The sequence below is a fragment of the Sesamum indicum genome, linkage group LG6 (genome assembly GCF_026168435.1).
Source record: "Sesamum indicum cultivar Baizhima isolate 11 linkage group LG6, ASM2616843v1, whole genome shotgun sequence".
In the NCBI taxonomy this organism is placed as follows: Eukaryota; Viridiplantae; Streptophyta; class Magnoliopsida; order Lamiales; family Pedaliaceae; genus Sesamum; species Sesamum indicum.
In genome coordinates, this window is record NC_142662.1 from 8,245,821 (window position 1) to 8,266,638 (window position 20,818).

The following is a 20,818-nucleotide window of genomic DNA, read 5'->3' on the forward strand; positions in this document are numbered from 1 at the left end:
ACATGACACCAATAAAGTAACATCCCAATTAAAACTGCTAGAAGGTTAAATTTGGATTAAGAAAGTAGTAAACTATAGACTATTAACTAAAGATCTTCGTGTAAAACCACATTGGCAATGATATACAGCCATCTGATTATGCTTTATTTACAAGCTGGGAGCTGAATGGAGGGTATCCGAGCAAATAGAATTGAGAAAGGAGCAACAGTTATTGGTTCTGAGAGGTCAACTCTTCTGGGTTCCAGTGGAGGTATCATCCCTGAAGAATTTACAGTTATTATTTCCCCATTCAGAAGCATTGTTTGGCTATGCAAATCACCATCTTTTGGGGTTAGATGGTATTCTTCTCTCATCATCTCAAATTCGGTATGGTGTTTGTAGATGCTTGTGAATTTTGTCTTTCGGGTTTGTTGAACAATATTTTCAACTGAAAGGCCAACCTGAACTGCAGTGCTGTTATCCAGGTTGATCAACAGCAATGTGACTCCAGGCTGTGACATTGTAGCACAAAAGTGAATTATTTTTCTTAATTGCTTAACTGGGTTTCATATATAGATGAAAACTATACTGTATATAGAACAATTACTTACTGAATTCTTTGCACAGTGAGCATATGCACGAATCTTGTTCGTCCCCACGAAGCTCGTTGATAGAACTTTTCTTCCCATCAGACGGTGCCAAAGAAGTGCACTGCACAAATTCATTTTTATACAGCATTATGTATGCATTCATAATACGTAGCCACTTCAAATGCAAGATCAAGTGCGCAACTTGTTGAATATCGGTAGGTGATTATTTCCTTCTGTATGCCATTTATGCATTAGAAACAATAAAAAACAATATAGTACCATCAGATGAAGAAAAGCCACCTGTAGTAATCAGGATTTGGGACATAAGTGGTAGTGTTGAGCAAACCGTAGTTTCCACCAATCAGAGACTGTCTGCAGTATGTTTTAGTATCATAAGAGGAAGACATTCCCAGCTGATCCAGATACCTTTTTGATTGTCAAGATAGAATTGAGTTGTTTATGACTCGAGCTTGTCTGAATAAAAGAAAAAGAAGAGTTGTAGGAACAAAACCAATTTTTACCAAAAGCTAAACACAAATGCATTGGTGACAAGATTGCGGCCACTGTTATAAGCCCCTCCTGCTTCACCAACCCATGCCACAGTTGAAGTTCCCAAGCTTTTGAGAATATTTCGAAGATCCCTAAAGGGCTGTGCTCCACCGTCAAGATATGATGGATCCAGTATCTTGTCTATCAGGTGATTATCCACACCTAGTAATAAGAAAATATACTTGTTCATTTCATTTTGAATGCTTCAACTGAGCGCACAATGGCACAAAATTGAAGTCGAAATGCACCTATCTCCCCTGCCCTGCAAAAAAAATTTCTCTTCTATCTCATAAAGCAATTATCATTATCAAAAGACACATACCAGGACCAAGGTTGTAAATGTGGTGCGTAACCACTTGAAGAGAGCCAGATGCTCCATTTATGAACTTTGTAAACCAATCTGCAAGGAAGAACCCTCCTGGTCCGAGGACTAGTGGCTTCTTCTCAAAGCCTTGATAAATATTTTGCACCGTTTTCTGGAGTGTTATCACATCATATGCATATTGCTCCGCTGCAACACTTGCTCCTATGCCATTCCCACTCAGTTCATTTCCTGACATCAAAGATCCAACCTCCATGAAACAGCTTCAGTAAATCAAGAAAAAGTTATATTTCAAGAAAACAAATCCTTTCCAAGAATTCTCACCAAGCTCCCAACCATGGATAGTGTAGCCACTATTAACAGTGTGCCTTATAAGGGATTCTGCATTGCGAGGATCCCAAGCTCCTGTACTAGTACCATCTGATCCTATTGTGCGTCCAGTTAATGCATTCAAACCAAATATAACTTCTGCTCTGTCGTTCGAAGAAGAAGTCATGAGACTGGAGAGGTATGTGCTCAATATGAAATATGAAATTATAGATATTGACATATTTCATACAGTAAAAGGGTGAAATATTGTTACCCTGCCATTTTGAAGAAATTGTTTAACTCATCCCAACGTGACATGGGCAAGCAACCTTCAGTAAATCCAAACATCTCTGAGCTATTCCTAACAAATTGATTGCATGGTCTGGGATCATCTGTCGTCTGGTATCTGACTTTGTCTTGCAAAGTTCCACCAAGTCTAAGTTTTAGGGGAGAGAAGGCTGCAATGAAATATAATCTCAGTCGAAAATTCTTGCACAAAATTTTACAATTTATAGCTATAAAAGTTTTTATACCTTTGATCGCATTCAGCAAAATCTTGTTGCTTAGATCCTATAAAAATTAAATGGAACTGAATTAATATCATGCAGTGCATAAAGAAAAAGTTGTCTTGAATTCCATATCACTTTCATTTGCCTTTCTAAATTAATGTAGCCCTTGTCTCTGTCTGCTGGAATTTTAGCTAGAGTACGTGAACTCAACTAGTCACAAATGGAGGAAACTTATGAATGTGAACTACATTAGCCCTTTCCACATTTCATAAAGCATTGTCTGGTGAAAGGAAAAAGGATAGCTGCAGATTAAAATGCTGAATTGACACAACACTACTGTAAAAACACAGTTTTGTTTGAAATGTCCCTCTTCCATAAACTGGAATCGCAGAACAGGAAATCTTGCTCACTTCCCGTCCTTAACAGAGCATCAGAAGTTAATGGTAAAACTTGTGTCTTAAATTCTGTGGTAATAGCCAAATTCAGAAAGACAAACTGTTGCAACGATAAGCAACAGACAATTAGAAGCTTACCAGATTGAGAAGTGAAGCACTACCCCAACTACAAGTTCCATAGTCGCATTTTGTGGGAGGCCACCAATCCATTGTGGCACAAATGAAGTCATCATCTATCATTCCTATTGAGGAAGCTCCATCAATATGTACTGTACCATTAGCAACTGCAGGACTCTGAGAAACGACTGTTGTCGAGCCGTGACTGGCCAAGTAGAGCCACAAGCTGAGCCCCAGAACTTTCAATAGAGAAACCATTTCATACAGCAGTGTGTCTGGATCAGCATCACTCGATGAATAAGCCATGGGCGTGTGTGTTTCTGTACTATAAATACTGAGACTTATCAATCATTATCTTGAAGGAAAAACAATTCATCAGAAGTTGGATAAAAAGCTTTTGATGATAAAGATTTTCAATGGAAATTAAGAAAAAGGTTAAGAAAATTTTCGGTAGAGAGATTTTGGAAATGTTGCAAAAACATTAGAATGGTTTGGTGCAGGTTTGACAATTTTATGTCCTTATTTTAAGCCAAAACTCAAAAGGGTATATCTTAATCTCCTTTTGTTTTTCTTAACACACAATGAATGGTGAAATAGATCGTTTCTTTGTGTAGCACTTGCCAATTGATTTTTCTTACATGACGGTTTTCCTCTCTTTGGTTGGTGAAGTTTTGACTAATAAGATACTTTAAGTGGTAACAAATATTTGTTGCATCGTCAGTGTAGTAAAAGCTAAGACATCGTCAAACTCATAGGGCTGTCAATTAGTAGTACAAGGTTTGATGTGGTCCGCCCTCCTGCAGTTGAAAGTGATGAACAAAGATGTGGGCTGCATTCATTAAACTCTTCATCTTAGCCCACAGCATCTAAATAATTAGTTGAAGAATGAAGAGAAAATTAGCAAAGCATCTTGAGAAAATTAATAATTGAAAGATGAGAAGAGTCTTGGTTTGATTGTACTGGTAAGGAATCAAGCCAACAGATCATATTCCAAACAAGCCAAAAAAAAAAAAAAAAGGAAGCACCACAATTTGGTTTAGATAACATTAGTCAACTGATGCATCATCCTGCTCTTCAAAATTTTATATTCATGAATCATTGCTCATTACTCTAACAAGTGGACGAAATACAGAAAAAATAATGACAAATTGTCTGTATAATAATTAGTGAGTAGATGGGATTCATTGCCCTGATATGACCTGCTGTGAGCACACTGTAAAAATCCTCTGCACAGTTTAATTGATTGGGATTGGGTTGAAGCAAGCATGCTGTTTAATAAGTGTAGTGAAGTTAATAGTACCCATCAGTGTCTACCAAATCCCAATATATGTCAACAGAAGGAACAAATAGTTTCCGGAGCATAGGATAACTACATAATAACAAAGATGAAAAACCAAATGGAGGTGGTCCTTTTCATGTCAAAGCTCATCTGGTTACGGCATCTTATGTGTTTTTTAATTGGAAAGACAAAGTCCCCATTGCCTTTTAAGTCAGTGTATGAGATAAGTTAAAATAAACAAGAGTTGGGATTTAAGTGGCCGGATGAGGATAAACCTAAACAAAACCTGCCTTGGTCCTAAACTCATCACATCAATTATGCTTCATGTCTGCTAACATAGTAATATATTTTTCTTAAATTTAACTGACTCTATTCAATCAAATTATGTACTCAACATCTGGATCTTAGTCAAACTTAGGCATGCAAAGCTGAGGATATATAATATAACGAAAACGTGAATTGTTATGCCCACAAATCACCAACTCTCTGCCTCATGCACTGCTGTGGGATCCCAATGTTTCATATGCTTGGACTACTTTACTTTATGAATAACAATATGAACAGCGACTAACGAAGCAATTCATTTGAAGTTCTCCACGTTAATTGCTGCTCAAGGAGACACATTTAACAGAGTGCACAATGCTTTAAAACTCATTCATCATGCGCTCTACTAACTTGGTTGATTTACATTTCTTATGTAAACTCTCTAACTTAATTTTAACCGTGTAGAGAGAAAATATCAATCTCAGCTACTAACTTGATTGATTTACATTTCTTATGTTATACATAATAAAAATCAAAATGGAATTTACATTGTACCCTTACCTACTATCTTACTGGAACTATTAACTCCGATCTTGTATGATTACATCTTTAGCAATTAGATTGCTTGTATCGGATTAAATCTCATCCCGTTTACGAATAATAATTAGTTTATTCCTTTATTTAAACTCTGTATTTTACTCCAATTTACATGATGATTTTATATACCACGTCCCTTTCAACACCAAATCCGACGACCTGTAAATTGAGGGTAATCTGACACAGTGAATTTTGATAACAAACTACTGATTCATCAAATTTTAGCGGCCGTCTAAGTTAAGAGACTGTCCCACTCCCACACTTGCACACTCATAAGACATATGAATATGTGATATTCCTGCCAGCCAAACTTTCTCAACAGTCAAACATGCTGCTTTATGAACGAATGTACAGGCGAAAGATTGATGAAATATCCTCAAGAAACGAAAAAGCATTTGCTGCAATATATTTGTTGGAAAATTAAGTAAATTAGATGTACTGTTATTACAAAATCAAGTGTAAATAAGGTGCATTATCAAATATTAATTTCACTTTCTTAATCAAGTCAAATAAATAGGATCTTCAGGTATGTAATAATCAGCATCTGATGTTAGAAAGCCATAATCATACATTCCTGAAAGGAAAGATTTCTTCCAATTTCATTGCATAAATCTTACTTTTTAAAGCTAAAATTTCATTAATTTTGAATTGACCTGGATGTATACTGAGCCAAAGAACATTATAAATGCAAGAATGATCTCTACCTCTATCCGTGCTTTCATATCAATAGAGAAGTCATTTTTCCATCCGTAGAGTTTCTGCAGAATGGAAACTCTGATTAAGTTTTCTGTTGCGCTGATACTTTTGTGTTTCATCTCTGAAGGTAAATGTCACATTCAAGCACCAGCAGAAAGACAAAAACGTTGCATTTTTTCATACTGAGAAAGAGAAAAAACATGAGTAATGACTAATGTGAGATACTGAGATTTATTTATGTTTCCCTTTGTAATCCCCAATGGCAGGCACGTCAGAGAACAAATGTTCACCAAATGACATAACTGTGAAGCAAAACCAGACAGGAACAAAGGTAAAAGGAACAAAGCCTGAATTTCAAGTGACTCTGTTCAATGCCTGCCCTTGTCTGGTGGCCAATGTGAAATTGACATGCAATGGATTCCACACAGTGGAGAATATTCCCCCAAACGTTCTGGTTGTGAATGGTGGGGAATGTTCTCTCCCTAAGGGTTCATTCATCGCCCCATTTTCGGGCTATGTCTTCAGTTATGCCTGGGATTCTGAGTATCAGTTTAATGTCAAGCCGACCGGGGTCACATGTGTGTAAGGAATCTAACGTCTCACTTTATCAACCACTTTCTTATTATCTTGTTATTTAGTTGAGGGATTTTGATAATGAGAACTTGTGAAAAGTCCATTCCGTATTGAAATTCGCAGAATCTGAATACATCAAAAAGTTATCAAGTTTTTGAGTCCATGAGGCGCACCAAATTAATGCAAATTTCTGGAGAATTTTGAATAGGAAAAATTCATGAGTTTGGTTTGATATAAATTGTGAGTGAAAGGATCTGGGGAAATTAATTGCACCAGATACCTATAGTCTAATTACCTGATAGGTATTTCCTACCAAATATTCTTGGATAGCCAATATAACCCACCTATTATAAGCACAAGAGCACCTCCAACCCAGTCAAGCAAACCATTCCCTTCCTCTAATCACAACAATGGCGCATGTAGAAAAGTAGACATAGCCAAGTCAAGTTTTCGCTTGGAGTTCTGCTTTTGAGTTACATCGGAAAATATAGCAATTCAACAACAATTGCCTAAGTCCTTGGGGGGGGGGGGGGGGAAAAAAAACCCAACAATTTCCTAAGTTTTGCTTCTTCAAATCACAAACATATTTCAATATCAAGCGACAAGTAGATTGGAACAAGGACAACTTAGCCAAAGCTCAAGTGGTAGATCACTACAAACTGGCCAAGCCCGAGTAGCTTGAATGCTGATAAAATCATGTGAGTAGAACTACGTCTTTAGCCACCAAAAGCTAAAAGCAGAGAGCTTTTACCATTCCATTTTAAGTGCATCAATACTACCAGGTTTTCCTGAGATAATAGCCTTATTGGTAGAAACAATGAAGTGCAAGCAAAATTACCAGAATTGCTTCTCATAAAAATCTGCGAGATATGGAGGCCACAAATGCCTAACTAAATAAGGCATCATAGTACACAAGAATTCCAAGGGGCAATCCAAGACAAGAAATATCCATATCATCAGAAACTAGAGACAATAAACAGGAGTCATTAACTTTAACAGAGTTTTCTAGTTATGTCCAAAACTGACAAACTTCCTAATTCTATGTTTGCTTGTATCAGCGTCACATCCTTGTCAAAGGAAATCAAAGTACAAAACACACAGACAAGGAGTCATTATGCTCATTTCCTCTTTTTGGCTGGCGGTTGGGGAATCTCCTCATCCTCCTCTTCTTCCTCTTCCTCCTCCTCTTCTTCATCCTCGTCATCCTCATCCTCATCCTCATCATCATCTTCATCATCATCTTCTCCACTTCCAGCAGCACCATTGGCCTCTGGGTCATCTTCAGGGTCTCCTTCATCATCATTACCTTCATCCTCCTCATCCTCTTCATCTCCAGCATCTTCATCATCTTGCTCATCTTCACCCTCACCTTCACCTTCATCCTCATCCTCATCCTCATCCTCACTGCCATCTTTGTTTTCAGGTTCAGACTGCTTCTCCATGTAACATTCAGTTACCAACACCCTTCGAAAAGTAAACTGTCCATCAATACTTTTGGGTGGGGGTTGGGGGGAGCAGAAGTAAAGGAGCAGAAATGGGAAATAGCAAAACCTCTCTAATGCCACTAGGTCTCTAGGGAGCACTTCTGTAGCATTTGACAAAGATCCTGTCTATAAAATATATAAAATCATTAATGAAATTACTGTCCTTGATAATCCATGTTTTTTATGAAACAATAAAAAGAAACATGTTATTGCAAAGCACTTAAAACACAAGCTCATAGAATCGTACGCTAGTCACCTTTCCTGCATGTGCGACTATGAAGCATCTAAAGACTATCTTGTAGTAAATCCGTAACACATTTCTGTATAAACCAACAAGTGGAAAAAAGTTGCTATTAAAATCTCTTTGGTATCCAATAAGCCATTTACAACGTAACTGCCAACGTCATTGCCCCAACCTGATCCTAGATAGGGAAGTTGCGCAACAACTAGAAGTGGTCCATCTATATTGAGATTCTCCGCTTATTATAAGTACTACATTCTGGCTCAAAGTTCACTCACACAAGAACCAAACAAAGTAGTTTCCACCCAAGTCAATTTAGATCTTGATTGAACTGCCCATCTCTGTTCTAATTATTTACTTACACATCACTCCACCAACATAAAACAAGCTTTAAACCTCCATGGCAAAAGAAACAAGAAAACTATGCCTAAGCATTTAAAGAGTAGGACAAATCAAATCTCTCTTAAAAAAGCCAACCATATCCGCACCATCAAACCCCCACTATTCGCACTCACAACCTTATTAGCCAAACCAACACTTTACCAGCCATGAAATTCCCCACAGCTTATCTGAATCACCATGCCCGAATCCCACAGTTCATCAATTGAACAACAGTAATTGGAAAATGGAGAAGGAATAAAGCCCCGAATCTCTCAACCCGCATTAGTAAGCAAACTACAATTAATTTAAAATATCAATAATTGCCTGCAACCAAGTCACAAACTTTAACTGTACCAAAATACAATCAGGAAGCAGAACAAATCCAAAGTTTAAAATGCTAGAACTCTGTGCAGAAAAAGAAAACTTATATACAGGCAAAAACATGATAAAGAACCACCACAGGAGTCCAAGAAAGGAGAACGTAAAACAGTTAATTTTTGCTAAACCACATCAATATCAACGAAGGGTCCAGAGCTTTCATGCTATTGATAGAAATTACTGAAAAGAAGATGAACATGAAAGCAGTCAGACCAAAACACTAAACAAATTAAAATTTTTAAAAAAAAAGTCAACCGTACATAACAAAATTCTTAAAAAAAGTGCAAATAAATTAACAATAGAATAAAAAATCATGAATTACGAAGCAAATATAAACAGAAAACCAACAAAGAAAGAAATGTTTGCACCACGAAAACAGTCTTGGAAGTTACAAGCAGAAAAGCCTCAATAGCCAAATTATAGAACGAAGGAAGTCAAGAATAAGTATCCGGGCACAACATGTAGATTAGTAGATAGTTTGAGTACAAATCAACAAAAAAACAAGAAATAATTGGAGACTATTAGACAGAAAAAAAAAAAGAGAGAGAGAGAGAGAAGAGAAGTGCATTATACCATGAGGTGAAAGTAAGCAAGGGAGTTGAAAAGTGTAGTGGAAATTTGAACCACAAAAGCCTGAATTGCGGAGGTAAGAAGCCTCTCCATCACCACAATATCAGTAGTCAAAGCCTCCATCTTCAGTGCTTGAGCTTGAGCAAAAGAAAATATAGAATACAAAAAAGAAAAGCTGTATGGAGGGGAAGAGTGAGTGTTAGTTGTATATATACAGAGGCTATCGTATATCTACTCTCTTCACTATGTATAATAAGATGGAACAATTAAGGATATGCCATAAAACCCTAATGGAGGTTAATTTTCCAAATTTGGGGGTTTTATCTACTCTTCTCTTCTACTCTACCTAGGGTTTTGGAGATGTTTATTTCCTTTTTTCTATTATTATTAGATTCTATTATTTCTCTTTTCTTTAATTTGAGATATACATATGATCGAAGTCTCTAGAAGCAGTCGGTGATGGATAGGCCCAAATCTCAGCCCAACAATGAGTGGCCCAAATTCTCCACAAATGGACTTCTAAGTCCATTGGGACTGCTCACTCACACTCCATAATATAAATTTATTTTCCTTTTGTTAATTAACTCAGATTTTCTTAAGAAAAATAAAATCATATATTTGATTCTTACAGTATTAAATAAAATAAAATGAAGTTTTCCTTTCTAGCTTTTAAGAATTCAATTGAATAATTTTATCCTTTATCAAATTATCAATCGTAAAATTATTATTATGTAGGATTATTTTAACTGATAAATATATGTATTTTTTCTCGGTATCATAATAAAATTTAAAAGTAAAGTTATATTTATGTCATTTTATTCTAAAAACACACGTACGGTACAATTCAAAGGTGATGAGACCCGACACAGATTCTTATACCCTGCTATTAGTACATCCAGAGTACCATGTGAAAACTTTACCAACTTATTCGTCGTCTCTTCAACCACTTATCTGATAAGTCAAGCAACTTATCTCCTCGGAGGCATCGCTTTCTCACTCTTTTGGCCAGACTAGACTGCCTGACCTGTGAAGCATTTTGAGGTTTAGAGAGAGAGAGAGAGAACCCGTTTTATATTCAATTCCAATATTCATTACTTTCTTTTTGCCAAAGCATCTCAATGCTCTTTTCTCCTTTCTTTCTCTTTTATGACTCCAAACCTTTTTTCATGGTGCTTTTGATTTTTTAGCCCCTCCACTAATTTCATTATAGTCGGAGAAGAAGAAGAAGAAGAAGCTCACCTTGATCAGATATCCTCCGATCTTCCGTGGTGCCTCTTTCACTTTATTAGATGCTGTAATTGCTGAATCCGCATTCTTTTTTTTTTCTTGTTTTCACTTTTGCTTCCAGATTTTCAGTTTGTCATCAACTACTAAAGATTTGATCAGAAACCCTTTGGCGAAGCTTATTTTGCTCAATCGAAAAAGTGGCTTCAGCCTTCAACTTGGGTTTGACTATACTGAGTTTGATCATCAAGAGCTGCTAAAGTTACATGTGCTTTTTCCTACTTCCCCTCCCCTCCCCTCCAAGTGTTTGATTTGGCGGCTCCAACTCTGTTCTTTGTTTTTTTTCCCAATGTAGTTTTGTGCATAAACATACAAATATTTGCTTAAATCACGTGATTCTATGTATGTCTTTTGCTGCATCTTCAGCCCCTACATTTATCTCATCATTCAATTCGCTTTCTCCAAGTTTGGAAACAGTTTTACCCCTCTTATCAGTTATCCCAATCTACCACTCTTCCATAGGAGCTTGACCTGTCTTAAGTCCTCTTTATTTGGGCTGCATATCCCATCATTTTGTAATGCTTTTTTTTCATGGCTTTCTAGATGTTACATATACCCTTTGCTAAATATTTTCTCCAATAACAACAAAATGAATGGAGAAGAGAGTTTAAGATTGCTGAGTTGATGCAATATACATCTCATGTTTGAAAATTTCATCAACAATGAGATGCTGCTAAGCTTGCTGAATGTTTGGTTTCTAATAATGTCATTGTTTTGTTTATAGGTGACAACTACTGTGGCAATGTCTCTTTGTAAAGACCTCATCTTTTTGATCTTGCAATTCTGCGATGAAGAGAACCTCAAAAGGACTGCTCATATGTGAGCCGGACATCTACCTCTTCTTCCAATTTTTCAGTCTATATCGTGGAGCTTACTTTATGCCGTCTTCTATGATAGGCTTGAGCAGGAGACTGGTTATTTCTACAATTTGAACTACTTTGAGGAGCTGCTGCTCAATGGGAACTGGGAAGAGGCAGAGAAATATCTTTCAAACTTCACAGTAGTTGAAGACAACAAATATTCGACTAAGATATATTTTGAGATTAGGAAGCAAAAGTTTCTTGAGGCTCTAGACAAGTAAGCTAATAGTTCTTATGATTTATAGAGAAGTTTCTTAATTGATTTCATGGGATGCAAATTTTGGTGATAGGCATGAACATGCTGTGGCTTTGGACATCCTTCTCAAAGATCTTAAAGTTTTTGCACAATCAAACAAAGAACTGTACAAAGAAATGACTCAGCTCCTGGTGCTAGATGACTTCAGGTACGATGATAAAAACTGTAAATATCCTTAGTATTTGAATTGCCTTTTAAGATGTGTTAGATTTTAATAGCAATCATGTACGTGAGAAAAGGAGAGGCAGAATTGTTTGGTTCTGCCCTCTGACCTGCATTCACATAAAAAAGGCCCCACACAGCTCAGACATTTTCATTAGTTTTTCTCTTTTGAGTTTGGATCACAATAATCACCTCTTTTTGAGGTTACACAATTTCATCAGGTGTATAATTTGGGGAAGAAATCGTTCTAATCAAATGGGTACAGAATCAAATTAGGCAAGGAATTCCATAAAAAGCCCATAAATATCAAATCAACAATAATAACAACTTGATTCTTGAGGAAATATATTGCTAAGCGCATGGTGAAATAACAGGGAACACAGTTTGCTTACCTTCTATGGAGATACATTATCTGCCAGAAAAAGAATGATACAAGAACTAAGGACTGTCATTGAGGCAAATCCCCTTCTCCAGGGAAGAACAAGGTTTCCTCAAATTAACAAGTCAAGGTTGAGGCGTCTGATTAATCAGAGGTACTTCGTTTCTGCTGTCATTTCAGTTCCCTGGGAATTCTAATATTTTTGAGCCAGAAACTTTCTTATCTTTTAAGTAACCTAATTCTAAAATTATGTTATGCAGTTTGAACTGGCAGCATATTCACTGTGCGCATCCTCATCCACAACCCCATATTGACACCCTCTTTACAGATCATAAGTGTCCTGGACCTGATAATATGCAAGATCAAATGAACAAGGAAGGTTCACTGGTAAGATTTTAAATAAGCTTAATTGTTTCCTTTTGTCCTTTAATAGCCTAATCAAGCTTCATAATTTTCCTGCACTAGTATATTATACTGTTTGATCCAATCCTTTTCCAGCCTCCCACATCTGCTCCACTATATGTATCATCTTTCATGGGCAACTCAACTTCTGATCAGTCCTCAGTTACTGAATCTTTAAGTGCTGCCACACCTGTAAATATTGGGAACCTGTCCAACCAAGGTAGCACCTGCGTTCTATGTAGTAGTGTTCTAACTCTAATATATTACCCTTTTCTTCAGTGTGTGACCAAAATCTGTAATGCACATTTGGTAGCTCCAGCTTTAGAGGATAATAAGAATCATCATGATTCCTCTAACTTAAAGTCACCAAGGTCTCTTGATGAGGTAACCGATCCTTTTGCTACGGATCATCACACATATCTGGTTTCCTTTATTAGCTTCTTGATGAGTAAGGTCATTACATTTTCAGAACAATATTATGCAGGTAGCATCATCCACAGAATTTTTGAGCCGCTGTCAAGATTCGGCAAATGAACTTCCTGTTGACTTTCCCAGGACTCTTGAACGAATTTTAAATGTGGGCTCTACCCCGACTACAATGGATTTCCACCCTGTTCACGAGACCCTGCTATTAGGTTGTCTATGCTGTTAATAATTGTTTGTATTTTTCCATGGTATTATGTTTCGGAAAACTCATATGTGCCACCGGTTTACTCTTTTAGTTGGAAAATGTGATGGGGATATAGAGCTCTGGGATGTTACTTCTGCTGAGAAGTTGTTCAAGAGTGAATTTAGGTTCTCGGACGTCAAGTCAGCCTCAGGGTTGGTGTTGGTATAGTTCTTCTACCCTACTGTTTTATTCTTACCCACTCCTGTTAAGATTTACTCCCCTTAGTCACAATAGAAAACGGATTGTAAATGCAACTCTGCATAATCAGGAGGACATGGAGAAAAATCCTGGCATTTCTGTTCGTCAAGTTTTGTGGAGCCCTGATGGTTTGCTATTTGGTACACCTAAATCCTTCAAAATGCTCCTTAATCTTAGTCCATGGTCACGTGAATCGGTTTTGTTTAACAGGAGTTTTGTTAACAGGGGTTGCATACTCAAGACATATGATCCGTTTATACTTGTATCATAAAACTGCCAATTACTTTGAGAAAAAATTGGAGGTATCGTCTATTAATTTCATTTTATCAATATTCCGAATTAATTTGCTTCCTTTTATCTGAGTTTTTGCTTCCAGATTGATGCACATGTTGGCAGTGTAAATGATCTAGCATTCTCTAAACCACATGACAAACTCGTTATCATAAGCTGTGGTGATGATAAGTTGATTCAGGTTGGTTTCCATACTTTGAAAGTTTGATATGTGTGATAGATATACCAACAATCTGCAATTGTTTTTCGAAGGTCTGGGATGCTGTGACTGGGGCCAAACAGTATACATTTGAGGGTCATGGGGCGCCAGTGTACTCTGTCTGCCCTCATGTGAAGGAAAATGTTCATGTCAGTGTATAATCAATATGCTGAATTCTTTCTTTTTCCCATGCATGAGAGTTTGTAGATAATCGCTCTCTGCATTTTATCACAGTTTCTATTTTCCATCTCAACACGTGGGGAGATCAAAGCATGGCTATTTGACAACTTGGGATCAAGGGTTACTTATGATTCTCCTGGTTTCTGCTGTATGAGAATGGCTTATAGCGCTGATGGTAAAAGGTGATTGACTGAATGCTTGGATGTCCACTGTTTTTTGCCTACGCATGCTGAATTCTCTGAACATTTTTAGGCTATTTTCATGTGGGACAAACAAAAATGGAGAATCTTACATTGTTGAATGGAACGAGACAGAAGGTTTTATTATCAGGAATTATCATGGCCTTAGCAAATGTTCTTCAGCTATGGTTCAATTTGATACAAGCAGCAACCGGTTTTTGGCTGCTGGTGATGAACATTTGATCAAAATTTGGGATATGGACAATGCCGAAATTTTAGCAGTTATTGATGCAGATGGAGGTTTGCCTGTAGGTTTTCTAGTAGTTATTTGATCTTGAGTTCTGTTACAAGCCGTGCCTTTTAAATGTTATCATTTAGATCAGGGCTATGTGGTGATCTAATGTGGGTCTATTTCTTTTCAATTCATAAAGGAGAACCCATATATTTGCTTCAACAAAAACGGCAATCTGTTGGCTATTTCTGCCGATGATAATCAAATCAAAATCTTGGCCAATGATCACGGCCGTGATTTGCTGCAAACTTCTGACTTTGTTTCTGGTGATTCTTCTGGATACCTAACAGAATCCTTGAGAAAGGTTAGAATTTTAAATCCTTCTATACTTTCTTAGCAGGAAGCATCTTGTACTTATTGATAATCCATTTACAGCTTTATGTAAATCCAATACCTGGGCCTCTTAAAGCTGTTGTTGCGGGGGGAGATGCTACTACAGTAAGTTGTCTACAAAGTTCACTCAAATTTTGTGATGTTCTTCATTTGGAGATCCTTTAGATCCGGTCATAAAAGAGAGTCATCCTTTTTTCCAGAAAATAAGCATCTAGTGATGGTTTACAACAGTGGCCGCAATTTAAATTTTACTGCTTACTTCCTAATAATTGGTTATTCTCTGTAGGAAGAAGCTCCGAATGTGTTGGAAAAAGGAAACCCAGAAGAGCCTGCAGAATCTATCAAAGTGGAGATGCCAAATATCTCTAAAATTGTTGAAGTTTCACGCTGTCAATCTGTGCTACTCACTTCTGAAGTTAAGACAAATCTGGTATGATTAACACACACCATATTGTTATAAGTTGGTGGTAATGCAATTGGCTAAGAGACGTTACACTCTCATGATTAAGCATCTTTGGAGTTCCATCTGTTTAACATAACAAGTTTTCGTTCGCCATCTATACTTCAATTTCTTTCAATGACGATCCATTGCATAATATCCTGCAATTGAAGAGGACAATTCAGCTTTGAGTGCGACATAATTCTAGTTGGACTGGGTGGAAGCCATCCACGGGTTGCTTCATCATTGTGTTTAGAATAGCATTATTTAATCTTTCCTTGCTAACTTCAAGAAAAAGAAGAAAAGAGATAGAAAAGAAATACAGTTTAACATTGATGGTTGCAGATACGGAGATTGGTATACACTCATGCAGGGAACGGCATTCTGGCATTAGCAGAAGATGGGACCCATCTACTATGGAGATGGGTAAAAAGTGATGCTAATTTAAGTGGTGAGGTATCATATGTTTGTCTATTCATTAAAAAATCGATCTTTATGGAATTCTTCTCATACCTCTCTCTCTTTCTCACTCTGTGCATGTGTGTGTGTCTGCGTGTGTGTTGGACATCTATATTCTCAGTCCTGTCTTTGGATGATTCACAAGCAGTGTCTCCGCTGCAGGCAACTACAAGGTGTGCCCCTCAACTATGGCAGCCAAAGAGTGGATTATTAATGATCAATGATCTTCCTGAAAACAGCTCGGACGCCGTTACACCTTGCTTTTCGTTGTCAAGGAATGATTCTTATGTTATCTCAGCATCAGGAAGAATGGTTTCTTTATACAACATGTTGATATTCAAGGTAATACTTAAAAACTGTGAGCTCATTTGAAGGAACATGAGGTTTGTAAGTATCATTGTGCTTGAGTATTTCAAATTTCACTTAAAAGATATTACTTATCATATTTAAATGTTGTGGAATAAGTGTAGAAACTAAGAAATGTGATGCCGGCACCGCCTGCTGCAACGTGTATTGTGTTCTATCCTCCAGATAACAATATAATTGCAATAGGCATGGATGATTCAACAATTCTCATCTATAATATACGTGTGGATGAGGTAATTAGATCGTTCATATAATGATAATGATACCAGATGAAACAACATGCGCTTACCTGTGGCCCTTGATTTTGCAGGTAATAAGCAAGCTTCAAGGTCACTCTAAAAGAATAAGTGGCCTTGCTTTCTCAACCACTTTAAATGTACTTGTCTCTTGTGGAGTAGATACTCAGGTTGGTTGTTTAGGAAAGAGATTTGTAAAAGAGAGTGAAATAGTGTCACCCAAATGTTTGTTTGCATATCCAACAATTGGCATCTAAAGTCACATTTGTTTCTGTTAGATTGTTCTGTGGGATTCTGGTACGTGGGAGAAAAAGAAAAGCACGGTATTGCAGATTTCAGTAGGTTGGGTGGCATCAGAGCTGTCAGAGACCAATATTGAACTTGAGAAGGATCAGAAACACTTGCTCGCGGTGCATGAGACTCAACTCGCAATATATGAAACGAGTACGCTACGACGTGTGAAGCAGGTCTTACCTCCCACTCTCTGTTTGTCTATCTCTCTCATGTGATGCGTGCACACACACACACATACACACACATGGAAACTACTAAAAGAAGTGTTTGTAGCTGCATGATTTTATTTGGTTTCTACTTCCAGTGGACCATTGCCAACTTTTGTACGCGGATTTCCCATGCTACATATTCATGTGATAGCCAGTGGGTATATGCTGCAATGAGAGATGGAATCCTCTTGATACTTGATGCTTCAGATCTGGCGCCAAGATTTGAGATTGATCCTTCAGCCTATCTTCCGCCTCGGCTCAGGTACTTGGTGTGTTGGATTAACAAGATTTGTTTTGGTGCTTAAGTTGAAGATGAATTAATGAGTGTGTTTGGGGGCACAGTGGTTATGTGGATCCAGTTGTGGTTGCTGCTCATCCACAGAAGCCATACCAGTTCGGCTTGGGGTTATCTAATGGTGGAGTTGTGGTTATTGAGCCCCTTGAATCGGAAGGTCGATGGAGAGCAATACCGGCATTGGAGGAGAAATGAGAATATCAATCATTTTCTGAGACTGAGAGTAGTGGTTGAAAGGAAAAGTGTTGAAGTTGGTGTGAATCCTTTTGGTATTGGTAACTGAGCATAAATCTCCAAATGCTGAATCCTCTACTACATATATGTAGTAAAGATGTTTGATGATGAAATTGAAATCATAATAGAGTTTGAAAACAGAACAAATGAAGAGGAGTGTATGTGTAAGTTGTAAGCAATAGCTTTGATGTTCGAGTTGGGTTTGGGTCTCAACCTCACTCCCTACTCCCTACTTCTATTCAATCTCAACCTAACTACTATCAAGAATCCCTACTTCTATTTAATCTCAACCTAACTACTATGAACAATCTCTATGTCTTCATTTGGAGTAAATGAATCTGAAATTTAGGGCTCTAACTCAATAAAAAACCCCCAAAAATCTTGACTTTATCCACCGATTGTGTCAAACTTAAAGCGGAGGTCCAAAAATTGACAATCATTATATGCATTAATGCTTGAAAATGTAGGAGGGTCTCTTTAATCATAAAAAAATTTATTTGACCTACTATAAATTAATAATAAGACAATCGAGAATAAATATTTTTAAAATAATAATTTTTTTATTAATATCAACAAATTCGATGACTCTCAACTACATGGAATTTATTTATTAGAAAAAAATATATTAAATGTAATTTGTAATCTAAAAGATGGAATTGTAATTATCCCTTATTATTGATATTATATTGTTGGAATCAAATTCCTATTCCTCGTCCTCTACAAATTCTCTTTTTAGCTTATCTTCTAAATTGCCAGTTTTCAGGTTTGAAGTCACATTTTAAAATTAAAATTGCTCCCTCTCCAACCTTCTTACCACTTTTCTTCACATTCATTTATTGACCCGTACTTGTATACATCAACACCAAATTTTAGAAGAAATTTCATTAATATTTTCTCATCAAATCCCTCTTCGTTCCTTTTGTCAATGTAGCTTCCCACTCCCACTACCCTACTTTTTATTTTTAGCAAGTCAAAGTCTCTCTATTTCCTTTCAATTTTATTTTTCTGGGGAGCCCTTTTCGCTTCGGAGGTGAGTTCAGGTTTCTTTCTTGATCTTCATTGCTTATTTTAATTCACAATTGAATGTTTGTCGTGGTTATCCTTCCAGTGGCAGTTGCATTTGCTTTTTCTTGCAGAATCTTAATGGGGTTTTGATTTATGTGTATCTGTCGCGAGAAATCATGGAAAAGGTTTTGATTTTGCTTGTCATTTCATATGTTTCTGCTGGGCTTTGTGTGTGAATGCGGTTGAATTTATGCATATTGCTGACTTAAAATGGTGGGATAATGAAGCTCATCTTCCTGTTAAATTAATTAAATGGGAGTCAAATTTTATTTATGAACTTGATGTGTTGTTCTTACTTCGTTTTTTCCACTGCTTCTTTATCAGTATTATTTTAACTTCGTTTCCAATTTTTATAGGAGGGTTTCTTCCACTGAGATCTGTGGACCAGCTGTGGATTTTTTGAATTGGTTTTATTGTTTTGGTATCATCTAATAAGAAAAGGCTGGTCTCTCCATTCATGAAACCAGAAGAGAATGAGGATCACATATTTTCCTAAGCGTTACGCAATTGTAATTTTGACCTTCATCTGCACTTGTGTGTGCTACATAGAAAGAGTCGGCTTCTCCATTGCATATACTGCTGCTGCCGATGCTGCAGGAGTAAATCAGTCAAGCAAGGGTGTGATACTTTCAACATTCTACTATGGCTATGCCTGTTCACAAGTCCCTGGTGGTTGGGCAGCTCAAAAGATTGGAGGAAGGCGTGTTCTCCTGCTTTCTTTTGTTCTATGGTCTATGACTTGTGCTTTTGTACCCCTGGATCCGAATCGAGTCGTAGTTCTGGTCCTAGCCCGCTTGCTTGTCGGAGTGGCCCAGGGCTTCATCTTTCCCTCCATTCACACTGTACTTGCTCAGTGGGTGCCACCACATGAAAGGTCGAGATCTGTTTCTCTCACAACTTCAGGTATGTATTTTGGCGCAGCTGTAGGAACGCTTGTGCTCCCGAGCCTGGTCAAGTTTCGGGGTCCTCAATCAGTATTTCTTGCTGAAGCTACTTTAGGTGTCATGTGGTCTCTTCTTTGGTTTAAGTATGCCAGTGACCCACCTCGATCTGATCATCCGAAGGCTACAGCTGCTGGTTTTGGTGAATCCTTGCTTCCAATAGGAGGGAATCAAAAGACAAAAGTAGAAAATGGAGCACATCCCATTAGAACACCTAAAATTCCTTGGAAGAGAATTATCCTCAGTTTACCAATTTGGGCGATAGTGGCAAATAATTTTACTTTCCACTATGGTCTTTATGTACTCATGAATTGGCTTCCGACATACTTTGAGTTAGGACTCCAGCACAGTCTTCAAGAAATGGGTTCCTCTAAGATGATGCCTTATCTCAATATGTTTTTATTCTCAAATATTGGTGGGGTGATTGCAGATCACTTGATTACCAGGAGAATTTTGTCAGTGACAAAAACGAGGAAGCTCCTAAACACTGTGGGATTTGTGGTAGCTTCTTTTGCTCTGATGGCTCTTCCCTTGTTTAGAACACCTGAAGGGGTCGTGTTTTGCTCTTCTGTGGCTCTTGGTTTCTTGGCTCTTGGAAGAGCTGGATTTGCAGTAAATCACATGGATGTGGCTCCAAGATATGCAGGAATTGTAATGGGTGTTTCTAATACAGCTGGTACCTTAGCAGGCATAGTTGGGGTTGATCTTACTGGTCGACTTCTTGAGGCTGCTAAGGATGCTCAGTTGGACCTCACAAGTCCAGATAGCTGGAGAGCAGTTTTTGTTATCCCAGGGTCACTCTGTATTCTTAGTTCAATTGTGTTTCTTATACTATCCACAGGGGAGAGGATTTTTGATTGAGATAGGGATGATACCGCATAAATTTGTTATTGGAAAGGCGGAAAAGGTACACTGCAGACTGTAGTTAGTGAGATTCTTAGTTAATATGTCGTGATAACCCATGTTCGACACACATTCTTTCCGGTGCCTGAATTGTAGCATTCACTTTGATTTTTGTGGAATAATTATCAGTTTGTCTATTGGTTGAGTTGAGAAAATTATGTTCAGGTCCAGTCATTCTATTCATTTCTTCTTGTTGGAATAAGGCCCTCGACGGAGTTGCAGCCATTCTTCATTTTTGAGTTGTTCTTGTTTCAATCTCTTTCAGAAATAATATCGTTTTGTGTGTTCTTCAATACCGTCGGGATTTGAGCATCATCCAATGCAGTTTGAAAACATCTTTAATTTAGCAGCTCGGTTAAGTAAATAGTATTATCATTAATTGAAAATTAACCTCCCAAAATCCTCCACAACATTAAACGAAAAATAATTAGAACACTAACTTCAAGATATCCTTCTTTC

At 37.4% G+C, this 20,818-nt stretch overlaps 4 protein-coding genes across 11 annotated transcripts; 2 read left to right on the top strand and 2 right to left on the bottom strand.

Moving 5' to 3' along the window:
* Window positions 1–82: 82 nt before the first annotated feature.
* On the bottom strand, window positions 83–3,362 carry LOC105164556 (heparanase-like protein 3). The gene is made up of 9 exons (XM_011083229.3): window positions 2,792–3,362; window positions 2,283–2,319; window positions 2,024–2,207; window positions 1,765–1,913; window positions 1,441–1,671; window positions 1,091–1,280; window positions 870–995; window positions 591–690; window positions 83–491 (listed from the first exon to the last, which is right to left on the bottom strand). The coding sequence occupies exons 1-9, from the start codon at window positions 3,074–3,076 to the stop codon at window positions 144–146; spliced, it is 1,650 nt and encodes a 549-aa protein (XP_011081531.1). The 5' UTR covers window positions 3,077–3,362; the 3' UTR covers window positions 83–143.
* Window positions 3,363–7,097: 3,735 nt separating this feature from the next.
* Window positions 7,098–9,618, bottom strand: LOC105164553 (uncharacterized). The gene is made up of 3 exons (XM_011083223.3): window positions 9,237–9,618; window positions 7,731–7,789; window positions 7,098–7,643 (listed from the first exon to the last, which is right to left on the bottom strand). The coding sequence occupies exons 1-3, from the start codon at window positions 9,354–9,356 to the stop codon at window positions 7,298–7,300; spliced, it is 525 nt and encodes a 174-aa protein (XP_011081525.2). The 5' UTR covers window positions 9,357–9,618; the 3' UTR covers window positions 7,098–7,297.
* A 626-nt stretch (window positions 9,619–10,244) lies between these two features.
* Window positions 10,245–17,642, top strand: LOC105164551 (protein TPR3). Of its 7 annotated transcripts, none has more exons than XM_011083222.3 (26): window positions 10,245–10,527; window positions 11,242–11,336; window positions 11,415–11,594; window positions 11,668–11,781; window positions 12,170–12,328; window positions 12,435–12,561; window positions 12,673–12,796; window positions 12,890–12,960; window positions 13,046–13,211; window positions 13,299–13,408; window positions 13,515–13,584; window positions 13,670–13,746; window positions 13,821–13,916; window positions 13,988–14,083; window positions 14,169–14,296; window positions 14,367–14,601; window positions 14,725–14,889; window positions 14,961–15,023; window positions 15,205–15,348; window positions 15,703–15,813; window positions 15,979–16,158; window positions 16,287–16,415; window positions 16,493–16,588; window positions 16,697–16,885; window positions 17,017–17,183; window positions 17,264–17,642. In XM_011083222.3, the coding sequence occupies exons 2-26, from the start codon at window positions 11,260–11,262 to the stop codon at window positions 17,409–17,411; spliced, it is 3,222 nt and encodes a 1,073-aa protein (XP_011081524.1). In that variant the 5' UTR covers window positions 10,245–10,527; window positions 11,242–11,259; the 3' UTR covers window positions 17,412–17,642. The 7 variants fall into 7 exon arrangements, with proteins under 7 accessions (XP_011081524.1, XP_011081520.1, XP_011081518.1 ...); XM_011083218.3 differs by having other exon boundaries at window positions 12,896–12,960; XM_011083216.3 differs by having other exon boundaries at window positions 10,245–10,501.
* Window positions 17,643–18,205: 563 nt separating this feature from the next.
* Window positions 18,206–20,496, top strand: PHT4;6 (phosphate transporter 4;6). 2 transcript variants are annotated; one of them, XM_011083215.3, is made up of 2 exons: window positions 18,206–18,490; window positions 18,872–20,496. In XM_011083215.3, the coding sequence occupies exon 2, from the start codon at window positions 18,989–18,991 to the stop codon at window positions 20,315–20,317; it is 1,329 nt and encodes a 442-aa protein (XP_011081517.1). In that variant the 5' UTR covers window positions 18,206–18,490; window positions 18,872–18,988; the 3' UTR covers window positions 20,318–20,496. The 2 variants fall into 2 exon arrangements, with proteins under 2 accessions (XP_011081517.1, XP_011081516.1); XM_011083214.3 differs by having other exon boundaries at window positions 18,207–18,480.
* The last annotated feature ends 322 nt before the right edge of the window (window positions 20,497–20,818 follow it).

Coding starts and splice junctions, on each gene's coding strand:
- LOC105164556 (XM_011083229.3), bottom strand. CDS start 3,076: ATGGCTTATTCATCGAGTGATGCTGATCCAGACACACTGCTGTATGAA. Junction 2,208..2,282: donor TTTGCTGAATGCGATCAAAG/GTATAAAAACTT, acceptor ATTTCATTGCAG/CCTTCTCTCCCCTAAAACTT. Junction 691..869: donor CCAAATCCTGATTACTACAG/GTGGCTTTTCTT, acceptor GAATTTGTGCAG/TGCACTTCTTTGGCACCGTC.
- LOC105164553 (XM_011083223.3), bottom strand. CDS start 9,356: ATGGAGGCTTTGACTACTGATATTGTGGTGATGGAGAGGCTTCTTACC. Junction 7,790..9,236: donor TTGCTTACTTTCACCTCATG/GTATAATGCACT, acceptor TATATTTTATAG/ACAGGATCTTTGTCAAATGC. Junction 7,644..7,730: donor GACCTAGTGGCATTAGAGAG/GTTTTGCTATTT, acceptor TACTTTTCGAAG/GGTGTTGGTAACTGAATGTT.
- LOC105164551 (XM_011083222.3), top strand. CDS start 11,260: ATGTCTCTTTGTAAAGACCTCATCTTTTTGATCTTGCAATTCTGCGAT. Junction 12,562..12,672: donor TGAACAAGGAAGGTTCACTG/GTAAGATTTTAA, acceptor ATCCTTTTCCAG/CCTCCCACATCTGCTCCACT. Junction 14,602..14,724: donor ATGCAGATGGAGGTTTGCCT/GTAGGTTTTCTA, acceptor CAATTCATAAAG/GAGAACCCATATATTTGCTT.